Here is a 27516-nt window from a genome sequence, read left to right as displayed (position 1 = left end):
TCAGTACACAATACAAATGGTGAATAGGACAAAAACATGGACCCTCGAAACACAAGAGATAGAATCAGGGCTTCTAGGAGGAAGCCGGTCACACTTGCCATTAGTTCTCCGTATTGATCTGGTAAACGAAGTAATCCATAGACCATATTAGTATAAAAACAAAATTAAGAATTGAAGATTGTTTAACACATGAAAAACTTAATATATATAACAATGCATAATTTTTGAATTATATATATGTGCTGCCATATCAATTTATGGAACCTTCCATGAAAAATAAATACATACTTCTTACAAATGCATTGAAAAGGAAATGTTTGACACCTGATGGAATTAGTGGTATGGATTATTTCAATTATTGCTTTTATCATAGCATGCAAATTGTCCTTTTCTCTCTCAGGTAAAAACGATATTTGAGAAAAAGAATTATAGTAGCCGATATTGAAACAACTTGAAAACTGAAGCAGTTTTTTTTTCTAAATAAAAACGGTCTACACACTGCTACATGTATATGCTGTATATTCAAAATGTCAAACTTTCCCTATGATACATCAACAAAAAAAGTTGGACGAAACAAACTCTGTTTTAAGCACACCAAAAAAAAAAAAACATAGATAAATACTAAAATACATCATTGTTTTACATTGTTGTGTCTACAATCGAAATGTTAATACCCGTATTACTATTTCCCACGCTAGAATCTAGAGACATCTGACTACAATTCTTTGCGATTTTAGAGCTATAATTCTGTTTTCTTCTTCTCTTTATGATGATGTACACCGCCCCATTTAACACACCACCGAGGTTTGTGAACACAACAACCACAGTGAAGAATTCCTGTGGCACCACCGCAAAATTGTGCCACACACTGATGATTGCAAGGGCCCACCATTGGATAAAGAATGCAGCGACAAAGAGACTCATTAATTTGGCTGCCCTGTGAGATGCACGCACTGTCTGGGCCTCTTTTCCAAGCATGGTCTTAATCCTTTTGGATTCTGTGTGGATTTTCCACCATGTTAAGATATAGAGCACCACATTTACGACTAGGATGAAGGTTATTGGAACAGTTACAAAGAAAACGCTAGCAAGTGCTCCTTTCACGCCATCAAATAGGCAACTGTTTAAAAAATAAAAGAACAAATAAATAGAGTTGCGACTCATTCAAAAGCACATGTAGTAATTTGATTTTAGAGGAAACAAGTTGATATTAATTAAAATACAACTTTAAGAAAAAACAATTACTAAGATCCAGAAGGGCCGTAATATCCTAAATTCACGGCACACATTGACATCACAAAAGGTACTCCGAATGTGTATAGAAGAAGCTTCCAGTCATATCTGCCAAGTTTGAACTGTTTATGAAGATAAATGAGTCCAAAAGCGTTCATAGCTGCCACATTAGTCATCAGAAGTTGTGCAGATACAAATTCACAAAGGAAGAATGAATAAAACTCGCACAACTCTTTGGGATATACGTGTTCTTTTGTGATGACCATTTGAAGATGATCCATGCTGTGTGTCACGTTAAAAAGTGCGTCACACATGGACAAGTAAACGACAAAACGTTCACTTCGCATCCAGGAAAAGAAAGATCGCGTCTGGCTCCGGAATGACGCAATGATGACGGCGGACGCACTAAAAAGACTGAGAAAGATACAACACAAGGCAGGAATGTGGATAAAGAGGAACCATTCTGTGTCTAACCCATAAACATTTAAATCATATCCATCCCTGGGAGCCCTCTTTTCTCTCTGCGTGATGTTCTGTGCCGAATTATTCCTTGACGTATTAAATACAGAAACTTGATCCATTTGAAGAGATTATACTGGCTATTTCCTAGGAATACAGGAGATTTCAAGGAAATCCAAAGATTTGGGTGTCTGTTTAAGATTAAGGTGACTTTGTTAACCGTTTTAAACTCATCTGGAAACGAATGACGTATGTCCTTGAATAAATACATGTAAATCCCCTAGTCATCAACCAAACGCTCTTAATAATTCTGTGATGAAATTCTTCAGAGGTCTGTTAAAAAACCATGGTAATTTATATTTCGCCACAAGAGACTACACTTTGTTTACAGTGTGCAATTTGTGAAATGCCTTTCCATTCTGTTGTTACTACAGGGAAATTTAAGTACAGAAAGCAAAGAGGCAGAAGCTTATTGCTAGCTCAATATTTACTTTCCACAATTTAAGATAAAAGATATTGTTCGTGCACAGTTTTTCCGTTTAATATTGATTACAAACATCCCCCCAACTCAAATTTTGTTAAAACATATGTCGCAAACTCGCCCCCTTAACATAATCTAATTCATTGAATTTTGATTTATTTGATAGTTGTTCTCTGAGCATTGCATCTTCATTGTATTTTGATGTATAAAGGAATCAAATGTGAATAACATGAAAGAAAACATTTACATTGCACTGCAAATCTCGATGATTGATGGAACATGTCTTGAATTTGGCAAAATAACTAACAGTGATCGATCTCAAAAAATCTGCAAACAATAAAAATTTGTGAATAGGGAATAAAACACGGACCCCCGGAAATTCCAGAGGTGGGATCAGGTGCTAGGAGGAGAATGCATCCCCTGTCGGTCAGAACCACCGTGAGCCCTATGTGTTGATCGGGTAGACTTAATATTCCGTAGTCAAATTAAGTATAAATTAACCTAACAATGAAACACGTCCGCCAAAATACGGCCCTGTGATAGGTTGTATTTTTTAACAAGGTCGTTATATCGATCATAGAATTTACGAAATGCAGACTTTAAAAGAGATTATTGAAATAATCCCTGAAACATCAACTTATCTGTCAGTAGTCTGCCTCGGTAAGTTGATGGCACTTGGAGCATGCTCTTGAGTATCGAATAAGTTGGGGACGTAAACACAATATGCAGTTGATAACGGAATATTACTAACATAAATAAGGAAAGTTGAGGATGAAAATGCTGAAGTCACCTCATTTGTAATACAGTTTAGTTGTTAGTAGCCTTTATCGTCTATAGTCAGTAAAACATCTTAATATAAAACAGATATGGTAGACTCAGTAGTGTCTTTTTATTTCGAGTTTACTGGGATATATTGAGGCTAAATGTGAATGAAAGTAACTATTGTTAACGTCGAAGGCCACAAAAAGTGTTTTCTTCTCGTGTAGGAGTTTTTGAATAAATTCTATTTCGTGGGAATATAAAACAGTTCGGCTAATAAAGGAGCACAATTAGGTTCATCGGAATTCCAACAGTTTGTTGGAAGACCTGATCTCCAAATACAACATAAATGTTGTCAATGAGAAATTCCAGCATCCTTTTAATATCAACTTCAGAATACTTTGTGTAGAATCAGAGTGATTTTTGACAAAGTAATTTTGTTGATGACAAATTAAAAATCCTATTTTTATTGAAGAAGCACTTGTCCATATATCAAAAGCCTAATTTTTTATTTTATGGTGAGGAATGGTTATATAAACTGTAGAAAGTTTTGATGTAACTGACTTTTGAAAAATTTGGTGATTTTAAACTTTCTAAAAAGTTCTTTGGAGTTTCTGAGAATTCACATACGATTTAAATCCCTTCTTGAATATGCTGTAGCACAGTACGTCTGAAGGTTTTCCTTTACAGCAGTTAATTATTCTTGTAAAGAGTAAAAATGGAGTTTTGGTAGAGCATTTGCTGGACCCGGCAATGTAGTTTGCTAGGGTTTTTTGTTAAAGATTAGGAATCAATTTTTTTTTGGTACTTAGGCTGCATGTACTCTGAAAGATATAAGAACTACGTTAAAGGATATATTATTTGATATAAAATGATTGTTTGAAATATATAATGATTCAATACTTTGGATTGCTTCTAACTTGTATTGGTTCAGACCTTGTTCGTAGCTCGTCCTTTGTGAAAGCCACCTCAACAACTTTATTAAAAAGATAATCACCACCGTTTTTTGTGGTTTATATTGTTAGGACCTTCCTGTCTGATGTCCTTGATTGTGATGAATTTACTATAATATCACTTCTCATCGATGACAAGTGGCAACTCCCACTTAAAAAAAACAACAAAAAAAACATGAACATATTTTTATGTTTTTATGTGTATAGATCATGTTATATTATAAAATTTTGAAAAGATTAATTGAATACATGTGACTGATTATCATAAAGAAAATATAAGAAATAGAACAGACAGATACAGTTACAAGCTGTTTAACAGTCGGAAGGTAACATACTGTGTACATGATGGACCTGGACTTGGTGTGTCAAGGCAACACTGTACGTAACAAGAATTCCAAAGACTTTAGATAAACTCGCTCAATGGAAAATCAGAATTTTTTTATTATATTGGAGGAATACCAATTTTGAAGAATATTTTAGTTCTAGATTTTTTGTGCAAAAGAAGGTAAAAGCAAAGAGGGGTTCCTAGTAGTAGAATCTGCTCTATTATTATTTGATGAGAACTATCACCTTCTCTTATGGTGAAAGGTTCATGACCTTGAATGTTCATCAATAAGTACATTTATCAGATTGCGTTAGACACACTGGGTCATAATATACGATACGTATGTTAATAATTATTAAACAATTATTTATTTTTGAAAATTTTAATGAATTAATGGAACTGATATTCAAATAATAAATATCGTCTGTATGTTAATGTTTCCACCCGTCCTTCGTGAATTGTTCCTGAAGGAGTGATGGTGATGGATGAACTGGCTTACTTTGTAATCAGGCGTTATAAATATCTTTCAGAAATCGAAGGTTGCATTAGACCTAATTTGATGTGCATAATGAGTTGGTCATTTATGGACAGGCATATTAACCGCCTGAAAAACATAAACAAAATGTCAACTTTCTTAATTGGGGATAGACTATACGAAATGTCATGTTTTTATTCAGTGAGAGGAACAGAATAGAATAGTGAACTTGGCAAAAGTTATAATTCACGATTTATTTCTTAATCAATGCTAAAGAAAATAAATATAACTTCAATTGAGGATTTACCAAAAGAATTCCCTGATATTTAGATCGTTATTAGTATACGACATCTGATCATACCAATTCAAACTAAATGCAAAACATTGAATTGAAACTGCTTTAAATGAAAAAAAAAATAATCACTGGACATTTCAATGATTTTAAAATCAATGGTTTGAAGATTGTGGAAATGTATTCAATTTAAAATACATGTATATATAAATTATCAGTGTAATTAATGTAACTCACACTTTACCAGAGTTCATCAGACTGACCGGATGTATCTCACAGTGGTCCGGAATCATTTCAAATTACTTGATTTCAACATATCAATTCAAATGAAAACTGTTAATGACCAGAAGTCTCTGACGAGACTGTAGCTCTACTGGTTTGTACTTATAACAAAGGAAGATAAAAGTAGCACTTGGACTTGAAATAAATATAAAAATGATCCTTGGTTTAGTCTCTTTTTGTGGCAAAATTTATTGCAATCAGACTTAAACTGTAGGAGGAGTAGCCTTTTAAAAGAATTTTACAGAAATTTCGATTTTAGTATCCATGGCAACATCATTCAACAAAATCAAAAACAACAAAGACAATTATGTATCTCAGTGTAGTCTACTTGTGTGCCAAGTTTTATTCAAATCAGACCAAAACTGTAGGAGGAGAAGAGTTTTGAAAGTATTTCAAGAAATTTCTAATTTTAATAACCATGGCAACATCATTCATCGAAATCAAAAACTGATAAAGAGAATTATGTATCTTAGTGTAGTCTTCTTGTGTGCCATGTTATACTGAAATCAGACCAAATCTGTAGGAGTAGCATTTTGAAAGTTTTCAACAGAAATTTCTATTTTAAGTAACCATGGCAACACCGTTCATCGAAATCAAAACCGATATATAGAATTGGATATATTAGTGTAGACTTCTTGTGTACCAAGTTATATAGAAATTAGATCAAAACTGTAGGAGGAGTAGGATTTTGAATGTATTTCACAGAAATTTCTGTTTTTAGTAACCATGGCAACATTATTCATCGAAATCAAAAACCGATACAAGAATGATGTATCTTAGTGTAGTTTACTTGTGTGCCAAGTTATATTGAAATCAGACCAAAACTGTAGGAGAGTAGCGTTTTGAAAAATTGTTTAGACTACGGACTGACAGCTAGCCAGACGGACGGACGACGGACACCTTACTATCGCATAAGCTCTTCTGGTCTCTGACAAGTAGAGCTAAATATAGGGTTTAGTAATGTAGCTCTAGTTCTAGATGATTTTGTTAGCTCACCTGAGCCAAAGGCTGGTCGAAATTTTTTTGTAGTTACATTTTTCACATTTTCGTCTTCTCCAGAACCAATGGACCAATTACAACCAAACTTACAAAGCATTCTTGGGTGAAGGGGATTCAAGTTTGTTCAAAGGAAGGGCCATACCCTCTTTCAAGGGGAGGTAAATAAGAAATACATAAAAATGGGAGGGCCAGAAAAAACGAAACTTATGTGGAAGCTTCCTGACATAGTGTAGATTCAATTTTGTTCAAATCATGGTCCAGGAGGTATAGTGGGGCAGGCCGTAGGAAAGGGGGGGGATGGAGCGTGTTTCGAGGTTTTGTTTTTATATTTCTTATGTCCTTAACATAGAGAGGTTTGCTTTTATATAGCTTTTTCTTTATATACAGGTTGGCACTAATGGGCTTTGTAAGTAGGTAAAGTATAGCTTCTTACTTCACTTTAAATAAAGTAAAAGGATTTCAAAACAGAATGAAGAATTTCTCATTCTCATTCAACAAATTTTATACCAGCAATCCAAACTACACTTTCAAGCTCCTCACGGTTCTCAAAATAAGGGAAATATTTATCATATGGCCTATTAATAGCAGCTGATTAGAGCACTCCTACGATAATCAGTACTGTTTAATAGCTGAGGACTAGACGTCTAACTTTATTGATATTAATTATATATCCAGATCGAGTCAATTCTATTGAGTATTGAAACTTAAGGAGCATTAGATATTGACATTGTATAATTTTAGTATGGAGGATACAGTACAACCAATGCCATCTATTAACCAATAAGGCACATCATTAAGTGCAGAGCTGCATGACACTTGAGTATTTGCCTACAATTTTCGTATATCTAGGTCTTCAATTGTTGAACAACATTATAAAGGCTGACACTTTGTTAATGTAACCTCTTCATGTGTCAATTTTCAAACACACCAATACATCAAGACCACAGCTCATCTTTCAAAATAGGTTAGCACTGAAGTGGAAGAGCTGTCACTTTGTGGTAAAAAAAAATTATGTCATTTTATTGACATCTAAACTCCTAAATTTTTCTGTGTATCATTACAATGGCATCAAGTGAAGTTTTGACAATGTGGCATTTTTTTTAAAATTAAAAATGAAATTTGATAACACTAAATAAATCAATATTTTTTCTCAGAAGAGAATTCCTTTCTCACATAATAGTTATACAGAGATTAGGTCACACCTGAAGACCCAAACATGACCACAGATTTGAACAGAACCTGTAAATTGCATAGGGTGTTAAATCTTATAATATCTTTTACTTTGTCCCTTGCCCCCTAATTCGTCCAGAGTTTGTTTTCCACATGTATAATGTAACAGTATAAAATGACTTTGCTCAACTTTTTTTTTAAATTTGCAATTTATTGATGATGCAAATATGATGAAATTTAACAATGAATTGTTTTTCCCTACAGTAATACACATTCAGTACGAACAAGGGTATAGCAAATTCAGATATTGGGAAGTTTTTAGGGGTTGCCCGGCAAGATTCTTAACGATTCTTTGGAAGATTTGACAGTTATACTGAATTCCGATATAACAAATTTATAGATACAGCAAATTGGTTTTGTGTCACTTAGATGTTAAAAATATGAAATTTACATATCTTATAACAAATTGTTAAAGATCACATAACTTAAAATATTGAACTGACTTTATCTTTCCCTAAGTATTATGTACGAAATTCAATTATTCACAAAACTTTTGTTATTTAAGATATGTTTTGTATTAAATGCTTCCCTAACATATTCGATATCATGCTTGAAGTAAAGCATGTATATGTTATACTTGAAGTAAAGAACGTATATTGCAAATCTGCCATATATACTTTAACAAATTCATTATACGGATATAGCGAATTACCAGTATAGTGAAGCAAATTCACAGGTACCCTGGACTTTGCTTTAACCAAGTTTTGCTATACAACTATTATTATAATTGATTCTAATTTTCAATATTGCATACATAAAACAGGTCTTTTACACATATCATGTGAGAAAGTTTGGCACAAATTTATGAGATATATATATATATATATATATATATATATATATATATATATATATATATATATATATATATATATATATATATATATATATATATAATGCTAAAGTAGTATATTATAATTTACATCATATTTTATTATAAAAATAATGGAATGATTTTCAAAAATCTGTGAAAATCAATGCCTACAGAAAAAAGTTCTTTTACATACAGCATTGTACTTATAAAAAAACATGCATGATAAACAAATGAAAGAATGAACAATAGTAGAATGGGGTGGGAGTGTCAACTAGAAGACTCAGGATTCAGTAGCATAATCATTTGTTAAAGCTCTGTGGTTTTGGAATAATAAAAAATAAAGTACATCTACATATGTTCAGCTTCGCAAACTCAAAATCATTTACATATGTTAGCTATCACAAACACTGATACAGGTCCCCAAAAATGAAAGTGTTTTATAATCATACAAAATAAATATCCTAGATGAATTTAATAGCTCTTTTAAACTCGGGTTTTAAACACTTGAAACACAACAAATGAGAACATTGATTAAATCTTAAATGAAAAATAAACTGAAAAACAATATGCTACACATATCTGCTGATTACAAATATATTTAGATACACTATACACACAGTAATAATGTGTAACAGGAAAGGAGAAAATGTATGGCTGGACTGGGAATCAAATCAGGACCCCTGCATCACTAGTCAGGTGTTCTACCGTCTGAGCTACCCAGGCTGATATCCACAGTCCAAATCATTACATTCTTCCCTCCTTAAATTGTCTTCAAACATACAACCCAAGATCTTATTTGCACCTGGCAGGACTTTCACCTGCAAGTCCAGGGATGGTCAATGGCACAAAATTATAAAATAAGAAAGGAGAAAATGTATGGCTGGGAATTGAACCTGGGAGACCTGCATCACTAGTCAGGTGCTCTACCAACTCAGCTACCCAGGCCAATATCCACAGCCGAAACCATTATAACTGTAAATTGGAAGTCCTTGTCTCTTGCAATTCATTGAAAACATAAAGTAAAATATATACTATTTTCACACATTCAATAAGATAGGGATTCATATTTTAATGTCTTAGTACAGGTTCACCTATTTAATGAACACCACCCATACAGCAGGTAAACTTAAACTAGAACCAACAGTACTGTGACATCATTAATCTTATCATATGGTAAAATTAACCCACAATAAAAATTGCAGTATGGACATTGAATGACCTAAATATTGTGAGTTTGTTACTACAAGTCAGCTCATGTGGACCAGCCCTTAATTACACTATGTCTGTAGTTCACCAATTCAAAATTATTACCAATAATAAGTTTCAATCTTGTAGAAAGCAGACAAAAAAAGGGATTTCTACAACATGCTCAAATCAACTCAAAAACTAAGACAAAAGCAACATATGGTGGCATTATTATATATCCATCTATGTAGTTAGATCATGAAAATCATCCTTATCATCATTATTTTCCTCTAAAAAAAAACTAATGTTCACAAGTATTTGAGGCATATACAGTTCCAAACATCGTAAAATAATTCATATATTGCACTAGATTAATCTCAATAAGGATTCATTTACAGCCAGTAATGCCTCTTGAGCAACTTTACAATTCAGTATGAACATGGAAATGGTGATGGGGCCTGGTAAAGTTGAAGTCCCAGATATAAGTGGAATAGTTGGAATGCCAGTCCCTCAGGAAGATATCCTCCAGCTGTTGCCGGACGTCTGCCTGGGATTTGTTCTGATTGACCACCAACCCTATACCTCCAGTATCAATGAAGTAATCAGCAGACCAGTTAGATGTCCCTGTAATGGGCAGCATTGCTTAGTTTGATGTGAATATATATGAAGATACACAAACAAATAATATGCTCTATATTATGTCAAGAAGTTAGAGGATACAACTCTTTTTAAAAAGGATTACAGTAAAACACTCTTACAGTGAACACTCTTATAATGAATTGATGCTTTATACAGATTTTTATTGCCCACGGCTTTAAAATATATTGAAAACTAAAGCGATATAAGGATTACGTCTAGAACGAAGCAAAATCGTCTATCCATAAGACTTCATTATAAGCGTGTTTTACTGTACTTAGCAAACCAGCAACAACAAAACCACAATGCTCACCTGAGTCACCTTGGCCAAACAAACTTAAATCCATACACTGTGGAATTGTTTGCATAAAAATAAAATTGAAGTTTTGCCCTGTTATTTTTCAAAAATATTTTTTCTATAAATTTCCAATATATATATAAAATATTGATTCCCTTTTGAGTCCACACCCTATCCTAAGGGCCATGCTTCGAACAAATTCAAATTCACACAACCTCAGGATGCTTGCATATTAATAGAGATTCTCTGTAACCACTTTAACTTCTTTGCCACGCATGGTCACCGATTTTGATGAAACTTTGCCCATTATTACAACTTGACACCAGAAACATATATTAAATAAAACTTCGTTGCTATGTGTCTTGGTTGCCATGGTAACAGCCAGAAAAGTTGAAAAAATTGAGATTTTCAGCTTCTTTGAATCTTTATTACACCTTAATAAAGACTAAGAAAAACAAACAAACCATTCTCCCAAAAACATGACACCTTGTTGCCACTTATGATATAAAGAAACTATTTAGAATTTATCTCTTAGTAAGTGGTAACCATGGGTACATTTGGAATACATTTTAGATGCTGGAAAATGCTGAAAAACACTCAATATTCACCAACGATAGATGTTACATGATCAAAGTCAATCAACAACCTAAGAAAAACAATAAAAAATATTTGACCTTATGTAATTAGGTATTGGCAATATTATACTAAAAATAACTTTCATGGTTGCCATGGTAACACAGCGTAACCATGCAAAATCTGTTGCAATGATTGGGTTAATGCTACTATCTTGAAGAAAAACAATAAAATTCATGACTAACACATATGCATCCTTGGAACCTTGCAACACCGACAACATAAGAAAAATTGGGATTAAATGTTACTTTGCATTGTAACCATGGAAACAACGTATCAGTCGTTTAAAGTGATATTTTTTGCTCCTTTAGGAATTTACTTACCTTTTAATCAAGAAACATATTATTTGACTCACCTTGAATGCTACTTAACTGATAGAACTAAAGTTGAATATCATATATTGATAAAGTTTGTTGAAAAATACAACACTGTTGCTATGGTTACCAAGAAGGGAAAATGTTCAATTTTGTTAATTTTATATCAATATTAAACCCTATGTGCCAGCTTTTTGCATCCAGTTAGAGATTGGGTGGTAGTCAAAATTCAAAGTCAGGTTAGTTGTTCATATGTATCAATCATAAAAGTTTTGGGAATCTACTTACAAGGGTGCATATCCAAGGAAACAGAATATTTTTCAGATTTTTATGTATATTTTTCCAGCTAATTTCCATAGCAATGCTCTATTTAAAGAATTGAGTTTGAATTTTTTGAAATGTGAAAATTAGGGTAACACCAAAGCCTTTAAAAATTGATCATCAGTTATATAGAAATATGCTTTTTAAAAAGATAGGATAAGATTAAAACACTAAGAGAGTAAATTTAAAATCCTTTCGAGGTAAATAAACCATAGCAACCGTTGCCAACCTATAAGAAATATCATATTTCGTCCTTGGTATATGATACAAGGACCTCTTGTCTATTACTTGCTTGCATTTCAACCTATAATTGTTTTTATTCTTAAGTATATGACTTTATAAAATTAAATGAACAAAATTATTACTTTTGAATACTTTGTTTCCATAGTAACGTATGTAATAGTTGATTTACCAAACATGTTTATCATGCATTTAAGACATCAGGCCTTCAACTTTCAGAAACAGTCATTGCCACTTGTTTGCTTTGCTGCAAACGTTAACTGGGGGACTCTGAACATATTGAAAAATGCCATTTTTCAAACGTTAGGACATGTTGCTATGGTAACCATGACACGTAGCAACCAATTTTTGCCTGATTTGAGTTTACGGTATCAAAGACTTTTATCATAGAGAGTTTGGAGAAATTCTGAGACTATGCGTGCCACAGCTCCTACATAAAAGTTCAAGTCATTACAGAGAATGGCTCTTAATATATATATATTTTAGGAATGACTCTAATTCTTGGCCAAATTATTTGAGTATAACCTGGTTTGGGTCAGTTTACGCTTTATAATCCGCGAAGTGGATTATAAAACAGCGTAAACTGACCCAAACCAGGTTATACTCAAATAATTTGGCCAAGAATTAGAGTCATTCCTTGTAATTTAATTCTAAAATCATTAAACAACTGTGGGTGTAAAATTTCGTTGCTTTTTATTAGTTCAAATTTGCCGCTCAATAATACAACCCTAGTAACGGAAGTGATGGGAAGCAAGGGGAGGTAAAAACTGATACATAGTCCTAGCAGCCATGTTTTTTGTTTACATGTGGTAAGATCCGAGTTACAGTTTGAAGCTAAAGGTACAGTTATTAAATCTGGAATTTTCCATGAATCCCGAGGACTGGAGATGAGAGGATTGCATGGATACAGACGATTCAGCTGGTTGTCAGGGGGGGTGTCCCCATACCAAACCAGGTTATACAGAAATAATTTGTGTTCCTTTTTGGATATTAACCAATCAGAGGCTAGAATACAAACAAAATTAAATTATATATATATCATGGCTCTGCTGTTCTGGAGAAAAAAAATTCAACATATTTTGCAATATACTTTGATCCCCTATTGTGGCTCCACCCTAGTCCCTGTAGCCATTATTTGAACAAACTTGAATTTGCATTAATTGAATGCTTGCAAATGAATATGTCTGATCATGGCCCATCTGTTCTTCAGCAGATTTTTTTGTATACAGTCAAACCTCGTTATCTCAAACTCAATGGGACCAAGAAAAAACTTAGAGATATCCAAGGATTCAAGATATCCAGGGTAAAGAACTTCAAGAATGAGGGGTTGGGACTTCCAAATTACTTCGACATATCCATGGCAGGCGCGTAGCCAGAATGGAAGTGAAGTGTACGCAGAGAACGGGGGGATGGGGGGTGCTTTCCAACTTTCACTAATCAAAATTTTATTAATACGTTACCAAATTACCAGATTGAAAGGTTAGGTTTGGAAATAAGTGGGGGGGGGGGGGGGGGGGGGGGGGAGGCACCCCTCTGCCTCCTCCCCCTAAACTATGTCCCTGCTGGTGAGGGCCCAGAAGCTCCTAAGTTTTACCAAATATTTCACTCATTTTCTTGCAAAATAAAAAGATACTAGTTTGAAATTTAGCGTTTGTTTAGCAAATAAAAGACATATAGTAAAATTTATTGTTTTAACGCAAAGTTAACATATAGCAATATTTATTGTTTTATCGCAAAGTTAATACTTCCATGGAAAATTACTGTACTTGTAGTTTAGGCTAAATATTTAAACGGTATATATTGGTATCATAGACACTTTCTTAAACGTTCAAAAACGTGTATACTTAATTATTGATAACTATTAGCAAAAAATACGTATTTTAATCATGTACTAGTAAATCATGGCATTCAACGATGTGTTTGAATTTTAATTTCTCAAAGATTTTTTAAAATTAATGTCAATGTATTAAAGAACAGTTACAATTTAACGAATGATTTATTGGAAATTGGCAATGATTTAATAAAGGATTTCAATTTTTTTTTACACAGTCATATAAAATAAAATTTCAATTGAAACTGTATGATACAAAAATAATTCATAACACGAATATTTGTTGGATGAAAATGAGATTTTTTTCTTTGAATCTCCTCTCTCTCTCTCTCTCTTTTTGGTCAAATGATGTGTACGCACTTGCGTATTTGCGTATAGGCAGCTACGCGCCTGCATGGTATTCGAGATATCAGAGTACAAGATACCGAAGTTCAACTGTATTTTCCATGGTTAAACTCTGATCCCGTATTGTAGCTCTACCCTACACCAAAGGGTCATCATTTGAACAAATCTGAATCTACAATACCTGTGAATGCTTGCATATTAATATCAGTATTCCAATGTAAAATTTGATTCCCTATTTAAGCCCAACCCTACCCCCAAGGGTCATGATTTGAAAAATTTGGAATCTCAATTATTTCTGGAATCTTTCACATAATCCAGTGATTCTTGAGAAGATTTTTAAAGATTCCAGTTTAAAACTTTGATTCCCTAATTGTGGCCCGCCCTATTCCCATTGTATAAAAAATTTAGAATCTGCACCACCACAGAAAGCTTTCATACAAGTTTCATTTTTTCTGGCCCACTGATTCTTGAGAAAAATTTTTTAATTACCACATCCTATTTTTGCATTTTCTTGATTATCTTCCCTTGTAAAGGGACTTGGCTCTTTATTTGAACAATTAAGAATCATCTTTACCAAAGAAAGATGTGCCAACTTTAATTAAAATTGGCCCAGCAGCTCTCAAGAGGAAGCAGAAAATGAAAAGTTTACAGACGCACAGAAGGAAAATGGACACTGGACAACTGATGATCAGAAAAGCTCACTGGAGCTTTCAGCTCAGATGAGCTAAAACTGTGATTTAGCTCTGCATAGCCTTACAATTCTGACCTGTGGTCACCACACTTTGATTTACTTCTAGACTACACATAACTTACCCACTGACACTTCAAACACAAGGACTTCTAGGCTTAATAGTGTGTAAGCTATGATCCAGACATGATTTGTATTGGTATATATTTTTCAAAGTGATGCCACCATACTTTGTCATTTCAAAACACACACCCCTTCCCCTCCATCAAGATGCATTAACTGAGTGTCATGAATAAGGCTGTACGTGTCAATATTTTGATTTTCAAGAATGTATTGTACTGAAAAAATAACTTCCATTACATATCAGGCAGGCAGATTTTCTTATTATTCTGTGAAAAAGTTGGGAATTTCAATCACCAAAGATTATATCATATTCAATATCACTTTATAAAATATTATATCAAAATATTTTGCTCAATACACAGCCCTAATCATGAATGGATTGAGCTTATGAAAAGTGTAAAAAAAAAAAAAAAACAAACCTTCTTGTACCTACAAAACTTTTAAAGGCCAGCTGCCTCATCTTAAATTTATTTCTTGATAACTTACCTATATAAGCAGTTTTATCTGTCACCATATACTTATTATGATTAACTCGAGCATAGGGAATCTTTCTTTGGTCCTCAGTAAAAGCAGGGACCTGAAATATTCTCTGGAAAATAAAAGACAAGAGTATTTGTATTGTTTCATTTATTCAAACACTTTTTTTTAAATGACCAAATACTGTATGAACATTTCATATCTACAAACTAAGGAATCTTTGAATTGATCTTAATTTTTCAGTATCTGCATGTTTTAACAATGTTCTTTGTTAAAATTCTATTTTTATTTTCAATTGAATTCCAGCTTAAGTCACTACCAATGGGTAGTACCAAATAAACATACCACATTTATATCAATCTTGGGTTCCCAATAACTTTTTAATTCTGCCAATGACTTCAGATATTTAGGCATGTCTTCCCACGTGTGATTCCAGTGACTGATCAATAGGCTGACATTAACACCACGGTCAAAGGCAGCTCTCTTAAAGGCATCATCAATTACTGGCCAAAATCTTAAAAAAAAAACAAAAAAAAAACTTAGAATGTTGTTTCATTCAAATTAAAATTTGCATTTTAAATATTCATGTATATATATGTATAGATGAAACTTGTTATTTTGTTTTTAAACAATGTGCACATATGGCATAACAAGCTAATTCAAGGAATTAATGCCCCCTGTTAAGGACAGAGAAGGGGAAAGAGGATCGAAAGGACAAAGTTATTTGACATATTAGCCAGAAACAATTTGTAACAAATACTCTAATTATAGACAGTATTTAAGTGAATTTGAAAACCATTTTACACCAAATATGAATTTTTGACCTTAACCTTTTAACTTCAAAATAAATACATGTATGGGTCTTTCTAAAATCAAAAAGAGTCATCACCTTAAGTTTCTTTACAAAAGTTCAAAAAGAACTGAACTTATCATCTGGAAATCATATTACACTATAGATTAATTCTTGACCTTGAACTTTATGCTTTGACCTGAAAATCAATGAGTGTTCATTAAGTCATAGGGAGTGATGATATGAATTTCATTGTAATAGATTGTTTCCAGAGAAACCATGCAGAAACTATAGTGTACCATTTCATAAAATATATGCATATTTGACCTTGACCTTTGACTTTTGACCTCAAAATCAATAGCTCTTCAAGTCATAGGGAGTTATAATTGCAAAAGCTTCAGTACTTACACTTTTTTAATTCAGAAACGAAAGTGTTAAAGTACACAGACAGACCCAAATTAATATTCCTCACTTTTAGCAAAAGGAGATGACAAAAATTTCACCATTACAAAAAGTTCTAGTCAAAATTCCTATTTATCATACAAAAATAAGCTGATCACAAAAACAATTCTATACAAAAAAATTCAAATAATCACTTTGTGCATCCAAAGCACAGTTGTTATCAAGTTTTTAGATTCACTCACTTTGATTCAACAACAGAAGGGATCCACATTTTAGTTACTCTTTCTCATGCATGACAAGCAACTTATGGAGGTAAAATTGTAGAGCATTGTTACACTAATTTTCTTAATTTATACTAGTCATTTCATTTGATGAATCTATGATTACCTTAATCTTGCTACTGTAGAAGCAGAAATTTTCACGGGGTATAAAATGTCATTGATTTGTGAGCTATGTTGTGTGAGGATCAAATTTTGCTGTTTCAAAAGTCTTTTAACCATATTCAATATACAGTTGAACTTCATTATCTTGAACACTAATATCTCCAATACAACAGATAAGTCAAAGTGCGTTGGGAGTCCCAGCCACTTTTTTTTTTATGTTTTTCACCCTCATTATCTCAAATCCTCAGATATCTCAAAGTTAAATCTTGGTCCCATCTAGTTTGAGATAACTGGATTTGACTGTATATATGTAACCATATGTAAATTTCATTTGTTATTAAGAAATGAATGTAATATTTTTTTCTTTGACCGACGTATCAAAGAAAAAATTTGGACGGAAAACGTCATCAATGCGCGTAGCGCATTGATGAAAACATTTTCTGTCCAAATTTTTTCTTTGATACGTCGGTCAAAGAAAAAAATATTACTTTCATTTCTTTTCATTTAATTATGATTTTAAAATAATGAAATGAAACTTTCCTTCAGTTTATTATAAAAATTTACGCATCAAAAACAGTGCGTAGGAATATATCACAGCAATGTTGAAATTCAATATGGTTATAAGGCCTAACGAAGAAACAACGTTCTCAACATGTCGTGTCACTACCAACCTTTTCTAACAATGATTAACAGTTCTTTAACACAAAAAACTTACCTGTTGTGTTATTAATTTTTTGCTATATCCCAGTGGGCATATTTTCCCCGGTAAGCTATCTAGGTTCGTAAATTTAAAGGGATGCTACTCATAATCCTAACAACTCTTTCTATAGGTCACAGAAATTTTTGATTTCAATTGCGCATCTCTTCATCTGAATTTCAAACCAAACATATAAATATGTATCACAACCTGTCCATGCTGTAAAATCTGAAAGGGTCTGTTGCCTACTGTTTAACATTGAAATAATTCCATCCTCATTCATGCAGTGTTGTTTTTATCGGTCATTCGATTCCTAAGAATTAACAGATCAACGGCATTTCCCCGCTTTGGTAGCATAAAAACATTTCTTCACAGTTCTATTGTTCATACCAGTTATCTCAAAGTCAAACATTTAACATAGGTATGCTGATTTCTTTCCTTCTTTCCCATTACTGTATTGTTGTCATGCAGACGATCCGATTGTTTAGCAAAGGGGGATAATTAAAAAAGAAACGAAAGTAGAAAATAAGTCAGGAATGTAACGGACAAGTTTCGAAATTTAGGAAAATATCTATTAGAGAAAAAGTATTTAATTGTTCCTTCATGAACTTCTGGAAGCGGGAAATATACATGTAAAGACAGCCAAAGTAGTCCCGGCTGCTAAGTGCAAGCGAACTCCAAATTCTATTGATGCAGTTATCAAAAGAATTCTTTATCCAATCAGAATCAATTATTTTATAGAAATTAAATGATTTTAATTTCATCGATAACTGTTAACAATTTTAATCTCCAACAAATATTTTTGCTTCAACAGTATATATCTATTCGTGTATAATCTTAAATTTAAAATTATCAACAATACTCATTATGTTACTAAAGGAATCACCAGTTCAAATTCTCACTATTAAACTTAATGATTTTGCAAATCTTTTTTTAAAGTATATGCATGATATGGAGATCCTATAGAGTTTACACTTGACTGCATTCTATCATTTTACCTCCTAGGTACTCCATGTGCTGGGAACTGAGTTGTGGGGAAGTAATCCATGACAGCCACATAAACAAATTCCTCAGCACTGTCAATAATTCTAATTATGGCATCTATATCAATGGTCCTCCCCTCTGGACACAATGGGGAAGGGGAGCTCTGAAATGATTGAGATTCACATTACATATCTGACCATTCCAAATTGCTATCAAACATGCAAACACAAAACAAGTTTCCCCAATATTATTAAACTGATATATTCTTCTTGTGTACATGTAATATAGCAAGAAGAAATGTTTGGTAAGTTTGATTACCGATAAATAAGTGGTTGCCTCTGAGTTGTTGAATTTAATCAGCATGGATGTGTTGTCATTGACTGAAGTGGAGAACTGTGCTGGCCAGCTGTTGGGGATGGAAGCATTGGGAGCCCCTAAATACCAGTACACATCAAATATCTTACCCATGTCCACTGCCATACAGCTACAATTGTACACCACAGCCCCTAACTCCTTCACCTATATGCATGTAAAATACTGCTGTAAATCCATGCCCTTTGACTAGTTTATTTAAGAGTTAGACTTTCATTCAGCAGCTTTTGAATTTGTTCAATGGTCATAAATCAAATCATTCCACATCATATGTTATAAATGTTAGGTATAACTAGTTTATCAAGATAAACAATATTCCTCTGAGAAGCCCTTACAAGTAGCAAATAGCAAAATCCCTGACCCAGGGGCCATGAAATTCAAAATCTTGGAAGAGGCATCTTTGCTCATAAAAAACCATGCACTTAGTTTGTTTGCTTAATACCCAAGAGCAGAGAAGGAGATTTTCAAAGAAATAATGCATTTTCAATATACAGAGAAGATGCTTTCTTAAAGAATTTATGCATTTTCACTGTATGTTCAATAAAGCAACACCCTGGGGCCATGAATTTCTCAATTTTGGTACTACTGTATTACAATATTACAATCATGCCAACAGTTTGGCTGCTTGATGTCCAAGAGTAAAGAAGAAGATTTTTAAAGATTACATTAAATTTGATGGTTTTAGCCCCACCCCTAAGGCCTCAGAGGGGTGGGGCCATGAATTTCACAACTTTTGTTTCCTTTTTCCAAAAATTCTATATGTGAAATTGGTTAAAACTGGTTTCAAAGGCTCCAGAGAAGAAGCTAAAAATGTTTCATTGTTAATGCACAACCCACATCGCATGGCAGATGTGCAAAAAAATAGATAGCAATAGGTCACCTAAGAGACTCAAATAACCTAATAAAAAAAGGAATGCTTTAAAAAAATACTGAAATTTTAAATTTAAAGCAGTAACTTGTAGAGATTAATTACTTTCCCTTGATTTAGTACACTGGAAAATGCATGTAAAAAAATATTTAAAAGAATAAAAGTGGGGGAGGTGGACCCAATATTTTTTAATTTTTCTGTATAGACATTGCAAGTAGAATAACTTGGTATGTTACCTGAGTTAATGATCTCCAGTCCAGGTTTGCACTGCCAACATACAAATGCTTTCTGTCAATTAGCCACATTTTGGTGTGGAGAATCCCAGAATTAAACCACTGTTTGAAGTTCAGAGTTCTTACTTCAGCTCCAGCTAAATGGACAAAGTGGAAATGGATTTAATCTTTGGTCAGGAATAAATGCAGAAAGTAGAACAAGAGGCCCATGTGCCACATTGCTCACCTGAGCACTGTGGCTAGGAAAAAAGCAAAATCAGTTCAGTATTGAAAAGCTTAAATGCATTTAAGTGGTCCCAACCTAACCAAAAAATGGCGGGGGAAGGGGGGTCATGATTTGAACAAAATTGAATCTACACTAACTAAGGATGCTTACATATTTCTTTGACTAACTGTGGCATTTTTCCTACAAGTTTGAACTTTCATTGTGGCCCCACCCTACCCATTCATGTTCATGATTTGAAAAAAACTTGAATCTACACTACCTGAGGATGCTTCCATATAAATAAGAGCAATCATGGCTTTGCTGCTCTTGAGAAGAAGATTTTTGAAGATTTTTCCTATAAACTCCTATGTTATACTTTGATCTTCCATTGTGGCCCCACCCTACCCCCGGGGGTCATGATTTGATCAAACCTGAATCTACCTGAGAATGCTTCCGATCATGGCTTCGCTGTTCTTGAGCAGAAGATTTTTCCTATATACACATGTACTCAAATGTAAAACTTCAATTGTCCATCGTGGCCCCACCCTACCCCCAGGGGTCATGATTTGAACAAACTTGAATCTTCACCACCTGAGGATACTTCCATATAAATATGACCAATCATAGCATTGCTGTTCTTGAGAAGAAGATTTTTAAAGATTTTTCCTATATTTTGTAATTATCTCCCCTTGGAAGAGGGCGTGGCCCTTCATTTGAATAAACTTGAATCCCCTTCACCCAAGGATACTCTGTGCCAAGTTTGGTTGAAATTGGCCCAGTGGTTCTGGAGAAGAAGACGATTTTGTGAAAAGTTAATGACAATGACAATGACGACAACAATGACAGACAACGGACAAATTTTGATCAGAAAAGCTCACTTGAGCCTTCGGCTCAGGTGAGCTAAAAAACTTTTTTATTTACTTGAAGCAACTTAACTGTACTTGCCATATTTAGCCAGATATTCAGTGTTTTTGTTAATTCCATCTGGTTCATTTTGAGCTATTTTGATTTTAATTTTTCTGTCATGGCCTGCACTGGCTAGAGTCTGTAATATTTTTTCTCCCTGTAAAATAAATATAAATACAACAAAATATAAATCAATCATAACTTCTTACTTATTACAATTAGTAAGGCCAAAAAAATTAATCAATAGTTTCTCAGGCACCGCCGCATCAGGTCAAACACTGCCGCATTGATCAATTTTATTGATATATTAAAAAGGGAAATAACTCAATTTTCTATTTTTCCAAGTTAAAAAAAGAAAATTGAGTTATTCCCCTTTTCATAAATGCTAATGGACGTTTTTATTAGATAAACAATACATTTCTTGTTAATAGGGTATTTTATGAATTAACTTTGTTGGGAATAACATTATTTAAAGTTGAATACACATTATAATTAAATTAAGAGAACAAAAAAAGTAAGAATCAGTTGATATCATCAGTTTGTTGAATGACTGACATGAAAAAAGGTATAACAACTCCATCAAAAAAAAAAAAAAAAAAAAAAAAAAAAAAAAAAAAAAAAAAAAAAAAAAACCTGCCTGCCGCAATGAATTTTTAATTTTTTTTTTTATATTATTTTTATTATTATCAGATATTTATTTAAACTGGGAAAATATTTTTTATAGCCTAATATTTATTTTTTTTTTAAAAAATGTGCAGCAAAAAATACCCCAAACAGTAAATTAGATCTAATATTTTGACCTTGAGGTATGACCTTGACCTAAGATAAAGTTTTCATTTTTTGATCTTCAACTTGATCAAATATGAAGTCTCTATCTTACATGGTGAAAAAAATAGAGCTTCCATTGAAATCAAAATCATTCTGTTTTATTTGCAAATGTACCCACTTGTAAAAAGAGACTGACTTTACTGATAATATATAGTACTATGAAATCGAAGAGGTAATCTCATTGCTACTTGACTGAATGAAACTTGGTACTGACCTCCCAAGATGAGTTGTCATGGAAATCAATATCTGAGCCATTCAGTGTCCAGTAGAAGGAGGCTATTTCTATGCTCTTTGTTGCTGCTTCCATCAGACTCATTAAGCCTGAGAAAGTCGATGGGTGAGAAGGGGAGTCTGGTTTAAAGGTCAGTCCAACAGGTATACTCTCCACTAATGATAACCTGCAAGTACAACACAGGTGTAGAACATCGCGTTACATGTACCAAGTCATATTTCACCAATAGGATTTAATGTAGATGAATAAATTGTGATGAAGAGAACAACAGGCCAGTCCTCTTCATCTTTTAGGCTCATTAACATATGGTCTAGCTACTAGTATCTCAAAAGCTCTCTGACTATATCTGTGATCAAAGTAATTTTAAAAATAAAGTTTTGTATCGATCGGTACTCTTCGTTTTTGTCTCTTGTGGACATGTCCTAAGCATGCAAAGGGTTTGACTTCATTTATTGAAGTACATTGTAATAGTCAGTAATACTCATTGTAAAAATTTACAGTAAATCTTCAAAAGAAAATATAAAAAAAAGCTTTCTATACAAAACTGAAGTATTACATGCATCTGACATATAAAGTATAGATGATTTCCTCTTTCCACTTCTTGTTCATTAGCATTTTTTGGTGTAATAGAAAACATTTTCAATCTATTCACATAATTATCAAAGGGAAGTATTAACAAAATCATTAAGGGTGTAAGTTGATTGAATCAAATCAGATAATATTAACTATTTATCAGGATTGTATCGGCAATAGTTTTGATAGGTATACTTATCTGCTTGCTGTATATTTTTAAAATGACACACTTCAAGTCAATTAACATAATGCAAACACACTGAACCATGTGTTCTCATAAGTTTACTCAATTAATCAGAGAAAAGAATGTTCTCCTGGGAGTTGACTCAACAATTCAATCAATTATCAAAGTAATGAATACCACTGGGTTTTTTTTTCTCTCTCAAAAATTATACAGTTAACATTTGTTTTAACGTTAGTTCAAACAATTCAACGTATCAAAAACTTTATTCATTTATTATATATACATGTACCACATTCGTGGATATTTTGCCACCCCCATCCACGGTTGTCCCTAAGACCCGGGGGCCGGGGAATTTCCCCACCTATAATGACGTTATCCCTCTGTTACTCTAGTATTCTTCCTCAACCTCAAGTTAGGAGAGGAACCTCAGACCCCCTTCTACTTTTTGAAATTTCCCCTGCTACTTCAATTCTTAGGGACAACCCTGCCCATCCCACCCCCCAAAACACCAAACATTCAATGTGTATTTGGGAGACTAGTCAATCTCTCTTATCTTCCATGAATTTGTCAATCCATGCAGTACATATAGGATCTCTCATGATTTGTAGTTGGATATGATTTTTATCCAACGAGTTGTGTGTTTTTTATCCCCGAGCCTTGGCAAGGGGATAAAAACACACAACGAGTTGGATAAAAGTCATATCCAACTACAAATCATGGGAGATTCTTTTTATCCCATGTTTAATACTTCACAACCAATGTTTTACACTGTTTTATATAGGACTCCACTTTATTTTACTTTATCCAGCTAACGCAAAAACCATTGTGACGTCACAACTGTGGATTATGAAAAAATTATCCAATGAGTCATATCCACGGGATAAAGGGGTAAACATGGGATAAAATGTATTATTAGGTCAAAATATTGATTGCAATTTTATATTGCACATTAACATGAAAGCTGAAAAATCCTATTACATAAAAAATTGCTTGTACTGAATAATCCTTAAAATCTCATTATCTACAAATTGTCTAGTGAAAACAAAAGCTTATTCAGTGTTTAATTTTTTTAGTGGATGCATTACCTGCATGCATTTTTTAGGGTACACTTCTGAGTAAACTGGCTCACATAGTGCGCAACTTGCATTATGGCCAAGGGAGATTGAACATAGTTCAACATCCAAAAATCATTTCTTGGTTGGTTAAGTTTATTTTTATCTAACAGTTATCTGAAAATTAATAAATATTGTCTTGTTTTTGTATGTATTGTTTTGTAATAAAATTCAAACTCAATATGACATGTAAACTAAGGCGAAGCAGGAAACAAACACTTAACCTTCAGCTACTATTTTACATTAAGTGCACAGCTCCTTGACTGATACTTACACACATTGGTCATTACAGACTGGATTTTTCACATGACTTGGTCCATTCTTATTGCTGTTATGTTGATTAGCTGCCACAAAGTATATAACAAAAGTAATAGCTGCTCCTAGTGTGGCAACAATTAGAACCACAAACATCACAGTCCGCCATACCACTGGTTTTGATTTTCCAAACAGTGAGTCTACATCTGAATCCAGTGGAGCTTTCGCCTGAATATTGGAATCCATTCTTGTTTCCCTTGTCTACACTATAATAAAAAATCAAATTTCATACTGTTCAAGGTCTTCAAATCCTTTATGTATCATTATATGTACAGATGTACATGTATTTAGAACTGCAAGTTTTCATAAATCTCAATTAAACCTTATAAAATGGGGCAGTCTGGCTTGGCATGTGTAGAACATTCCCTCATCAATGACTATACTTCTACAGTTTTTACATTACTCTTACCCAAATAAACATGCAAGTGCATTCAATACTGATTTGATTAATACACATGTACATCCTAATACCTTTTTACTTGCTAAGATGACAATCCCAAGATCATCGTCTCCTCAGTCAGCTGTATTTTCAAAGGAGCTGCAGAAGGAAATATTTGTATTGGTGATTCAATTAACTTGCTACTGTCCAAAAAAAAAAAAGTTAATTTGTGTTTTGCAAAGATGATCCATGGATGATAAATTTGTAATTATTATTTAATTATTGAATAAAATTTGTCAGTAGAAATCTTACATTTGTAAATCAAACAACAGGCATAAATAACAGATATTTGCAACTTCAGTTCCATTAACCTGTTAACATGTTTAAGTTATTAAATAAATATTTATTTCATTATATATAATTATTGGTGTATGCTCAGCTATGTTAAGGAAGGAAATGGAAAATACAATTAAATTACGTTATTAATATGTATAACTTTTATAAATCTATGTTATAAAGTAAATAATTTAATTTCGTTTGTATTCTAGCCTCTGATTGGTTAATATCCAAAAAGGAACACAAATTATTTCTGTATAACCTGGTTTGGTATGGGGACACACCCCCCTGACAACCAGCTGAATCATCTGTATCCATACAATCCTCTCATTTCCAGTCCTCGGGATTCATGGAAAATTCCAGATTTAATAAATATACCTTTAACTTCAAACAATAATTCGATCTTACCACATGTAAACAAGCTGCTAGGCCTATGTATCAGTTTTTACCTCCCCTCGCTTCCCATCACTTCCATTACTTCCGTTACTACGGTTGTATTATTGAGCGGCAAATTTGAACTAATAAAAAGCAACGAAATTTTACACCCATATTTATTTAATGACTTTAAAATTAAATTATAAGGAATGACTCTAATTCTTGGCCAAATTATTCGAGTATAACCTGGTTTGGGTCAGTTAACGCTGTTTTATAATCCGCTTCGCGGATTATAAAGCGTAGACTGACCCAAACCAGGTTATACTCGAATAATTTGGCCAAGAATTAGAGTCATTCCTAAAATGTATACTTGTAGGAAAAGTTATACAGATATCCATAATGAAAAGGTTTGTGCCATACTCAGTACCAGTTACACCTCATGTATCAGCTGTGTGTCACGTGACTAGTATAAAAATAGAATTGTTAAGCTGAATGTTGAAAATGACACTAGTGCAAGGGCATACGCATGTTTTTGGACAAAATAATTAATACACATTAAAAGAGGTTTACATCAACTACATGAGAAGTACTGGGAGCTTGTTTGTGCTGTTTCAGAAGTATATACTCTTAATTTTTCCGAAAATGCATACAATAGCTAAATATTTCCACTTCACTTAAATTCTATTGTGAATAAAAATATTGTTAGGCAGACCAGAATCAGCTCCCAGCACTTTTAAAAATATACTCGATATAAGCAATTGATATTCCATATTTTACCTCGAACAGTCTAGTCTATGCCCTTGCACTTTTAAGGTAAATTATGAATAGGCTTATCGTGTTAGCGATATTATTTACATTCTCTGTCGCTGTACAGCTCCACAACAGCTAGACAAATTGGTAATCTATATAATCGTTTTAAATAAATTATTTCCTTCTAGTTTTGTTGATTAGATTAAAAAATTGGTGATGGTTTCATATTTATTTAAGTATATTTGTATTTATTAAACCCATGGATCCACTCCTCTGGATCACTTGTACTGCATCAAGTCAAGGCTATAGTGACGTAATTTCTGATACAAGATATGCTTCTCATTACTCGACAGTACTGTTATCAAATGGTGAGATTTTACAATGATTTGATAAATAATTGATAAAATAAATGTACGCAAGTTGTTGTCATTTACGAATCATTACCTGGTAAAAATAATTTTTTTCACTTGTCAAATTTTTAGTGACGTCACAATGACACTTACCATTCGGTGCTCATGCCTTCCTTAACATAGCTGAGTGATTTGTAAAGTTTTAAAACTATATATATATATATATATATTAGGGATGTCAAATCAATCAATTTTTGATAATCGGTTACTCGGACGTTTTTCCGATCGAGTACCCGGGTACTCGGTACATGTAAAATTGTACATACAAGTGTGTTAATTTTCTTGAGCCACATTAAGCTCTGTCAAACCCTAAAGCTGTTTTTATCAAGTTTATAAATGTATATAAACATCGAGTCCAATGGAACTGTTTTTTGGTACTAAATTTATTTATCAAATAAATACAAAAGACACAATTAATACATCAAAAATTACAAATGGTTTATAGTTTTTATAGTTCTTGTTTAGGATCTATTCATCAACGCAAAAGGAGGACGGTTTGTTATGATTAGACCACAGGCCTTTGGATCGCTTAAATTCGACTTTTAAAAAATGGGGTGTATAATAAAGAAATTTTTTTTAACACCTTAATTTTTTTTTTTTTTTTTTTTGGTAAAAGCGATCTAAAGGCCTGTGGATTAGACTAGCGAAAGGGAAGGAACGGACGTTGTTGGGATCGGTAGTCTAAATTGGTTGTTTCCCCCGTATAAACTTGCTACACAAACTGACTTACAACATTTTTTTTATCTTTAGTCATTTCTAACTATTTCTTCACTTTTGAAGTGGGTATGC

The 27516-nt window shown here is 33.1% G+C and overlaps 2 protein-coding genes across 2 annotated transcripts; both read right to left on the bottom strand.

Moving 5' to 3' along the window:
* Positions 1-639: 639 nt before the first annotated feature.
* LOC133182677 (uncharacterized) lies at positions 640-1814 on the bottom strand. The gene is made up of 2 exons (XM_061317531.1): positions 1246-1814; positions 640-1120 (listed from the first exon to the last, which is right to left on the bottom strand). The coding sequence occupies exons 1-2, from the start codon at positions 1812-1814 to the stop codon at positions 640-642; spliced, it is 1050 nt and encodes a 349-aa protein (XP_061173515.1).
* Positions 1815-8384: 6570 nt separating this feature from the next.
* LOC133182290 (5'-3' exonuclease PLD3-like) lies at positions 8385-25015 on the bottom strand. Its single transcript, XM_061317069.1, has 10 exons — positions 24949-25015; positions 24437-24683; positions 22276-22459; positions 21273-21390; positions 20126-20259; positions 18968-19168; positions 18664-18812; positions 15739-15907; positions 15403-15505; positions 8385-10111 (listed from the first exon to the last, which is right to left on the bottom strand). The coding sequence occupies exons 2-10, from the start codon at positions 24661-24663 to the stop codon at positions 9909-9911; spliced, it is 1488 nt and encodes a 495-aa protein (XP_061173053.1). The 5' UTR covers positions 24664-24683; positions 24949-25015; the 3' UTR covers positions 8385-9908.
* Between the last annotated feature and the right edge of the window lie 2501 nt (positions 25016-27516).

Source organism: Saccostrea echinata, unplaced genomic scaffold (genome assembly GCF_033153115.1).
Source record: "Saccostrea echinata isolate AGI-Se365-2 ecotype Australia unplaced genomic scaffold, CSIRO_AGI_Sech_v1 ptg000009l, whole genome shotgun sequence".
In the NCBI taxonomy this organism is placed as follows: Eukaryota; Metazoa; Mollusca; class Bivalvia; order Ostreida; family Ostreidae; genus Saccostrea; species Saccostrea echinata.
Note: the sequence above shows the minus strand (reverse complement) of the source record. Positions and strands in the feature narration are given on the sequence as shown.

Bases quoted from the DNA above. Each gene is read 5' to 3' on its own strand.
- LOC133182290 (XM_061317069.1), bottom strand. From the start codon at position 24,663: ATGGATTCCAATATTCAGGCGAAAGCTCCACTGGATTCAGATGTAGAC. The intron at 21,391-22,275 runs GTCAGTACCAAG...TTTATTTTACAG, and splicing joins ATGACAACTCATCTTGGGAG to GGAGAAAAAATATTACAGAC. The intron at 15,908-18,663 runs GTAAAATGATAG...TTTTTTTTTAAG, and splicing joins GCACATGGAGTACCTAGGAG to ATTTTGGCCAGTAATTGATG.
- LOC133182677 (XM_061317531.1), bottom strand. From the start codon at position 1,814: ATGGATCAAGTTTCTGTATTTAATACGTCAAGGAATAATTCGGCACAG. The intron at 1,121-1,245 runs GTAATTGTTTTT...TTTTTTAAACAG, and splicing joins TACGGCCCTTCTGGATCTTA to TTGCCTATTTGATGGCGTGA.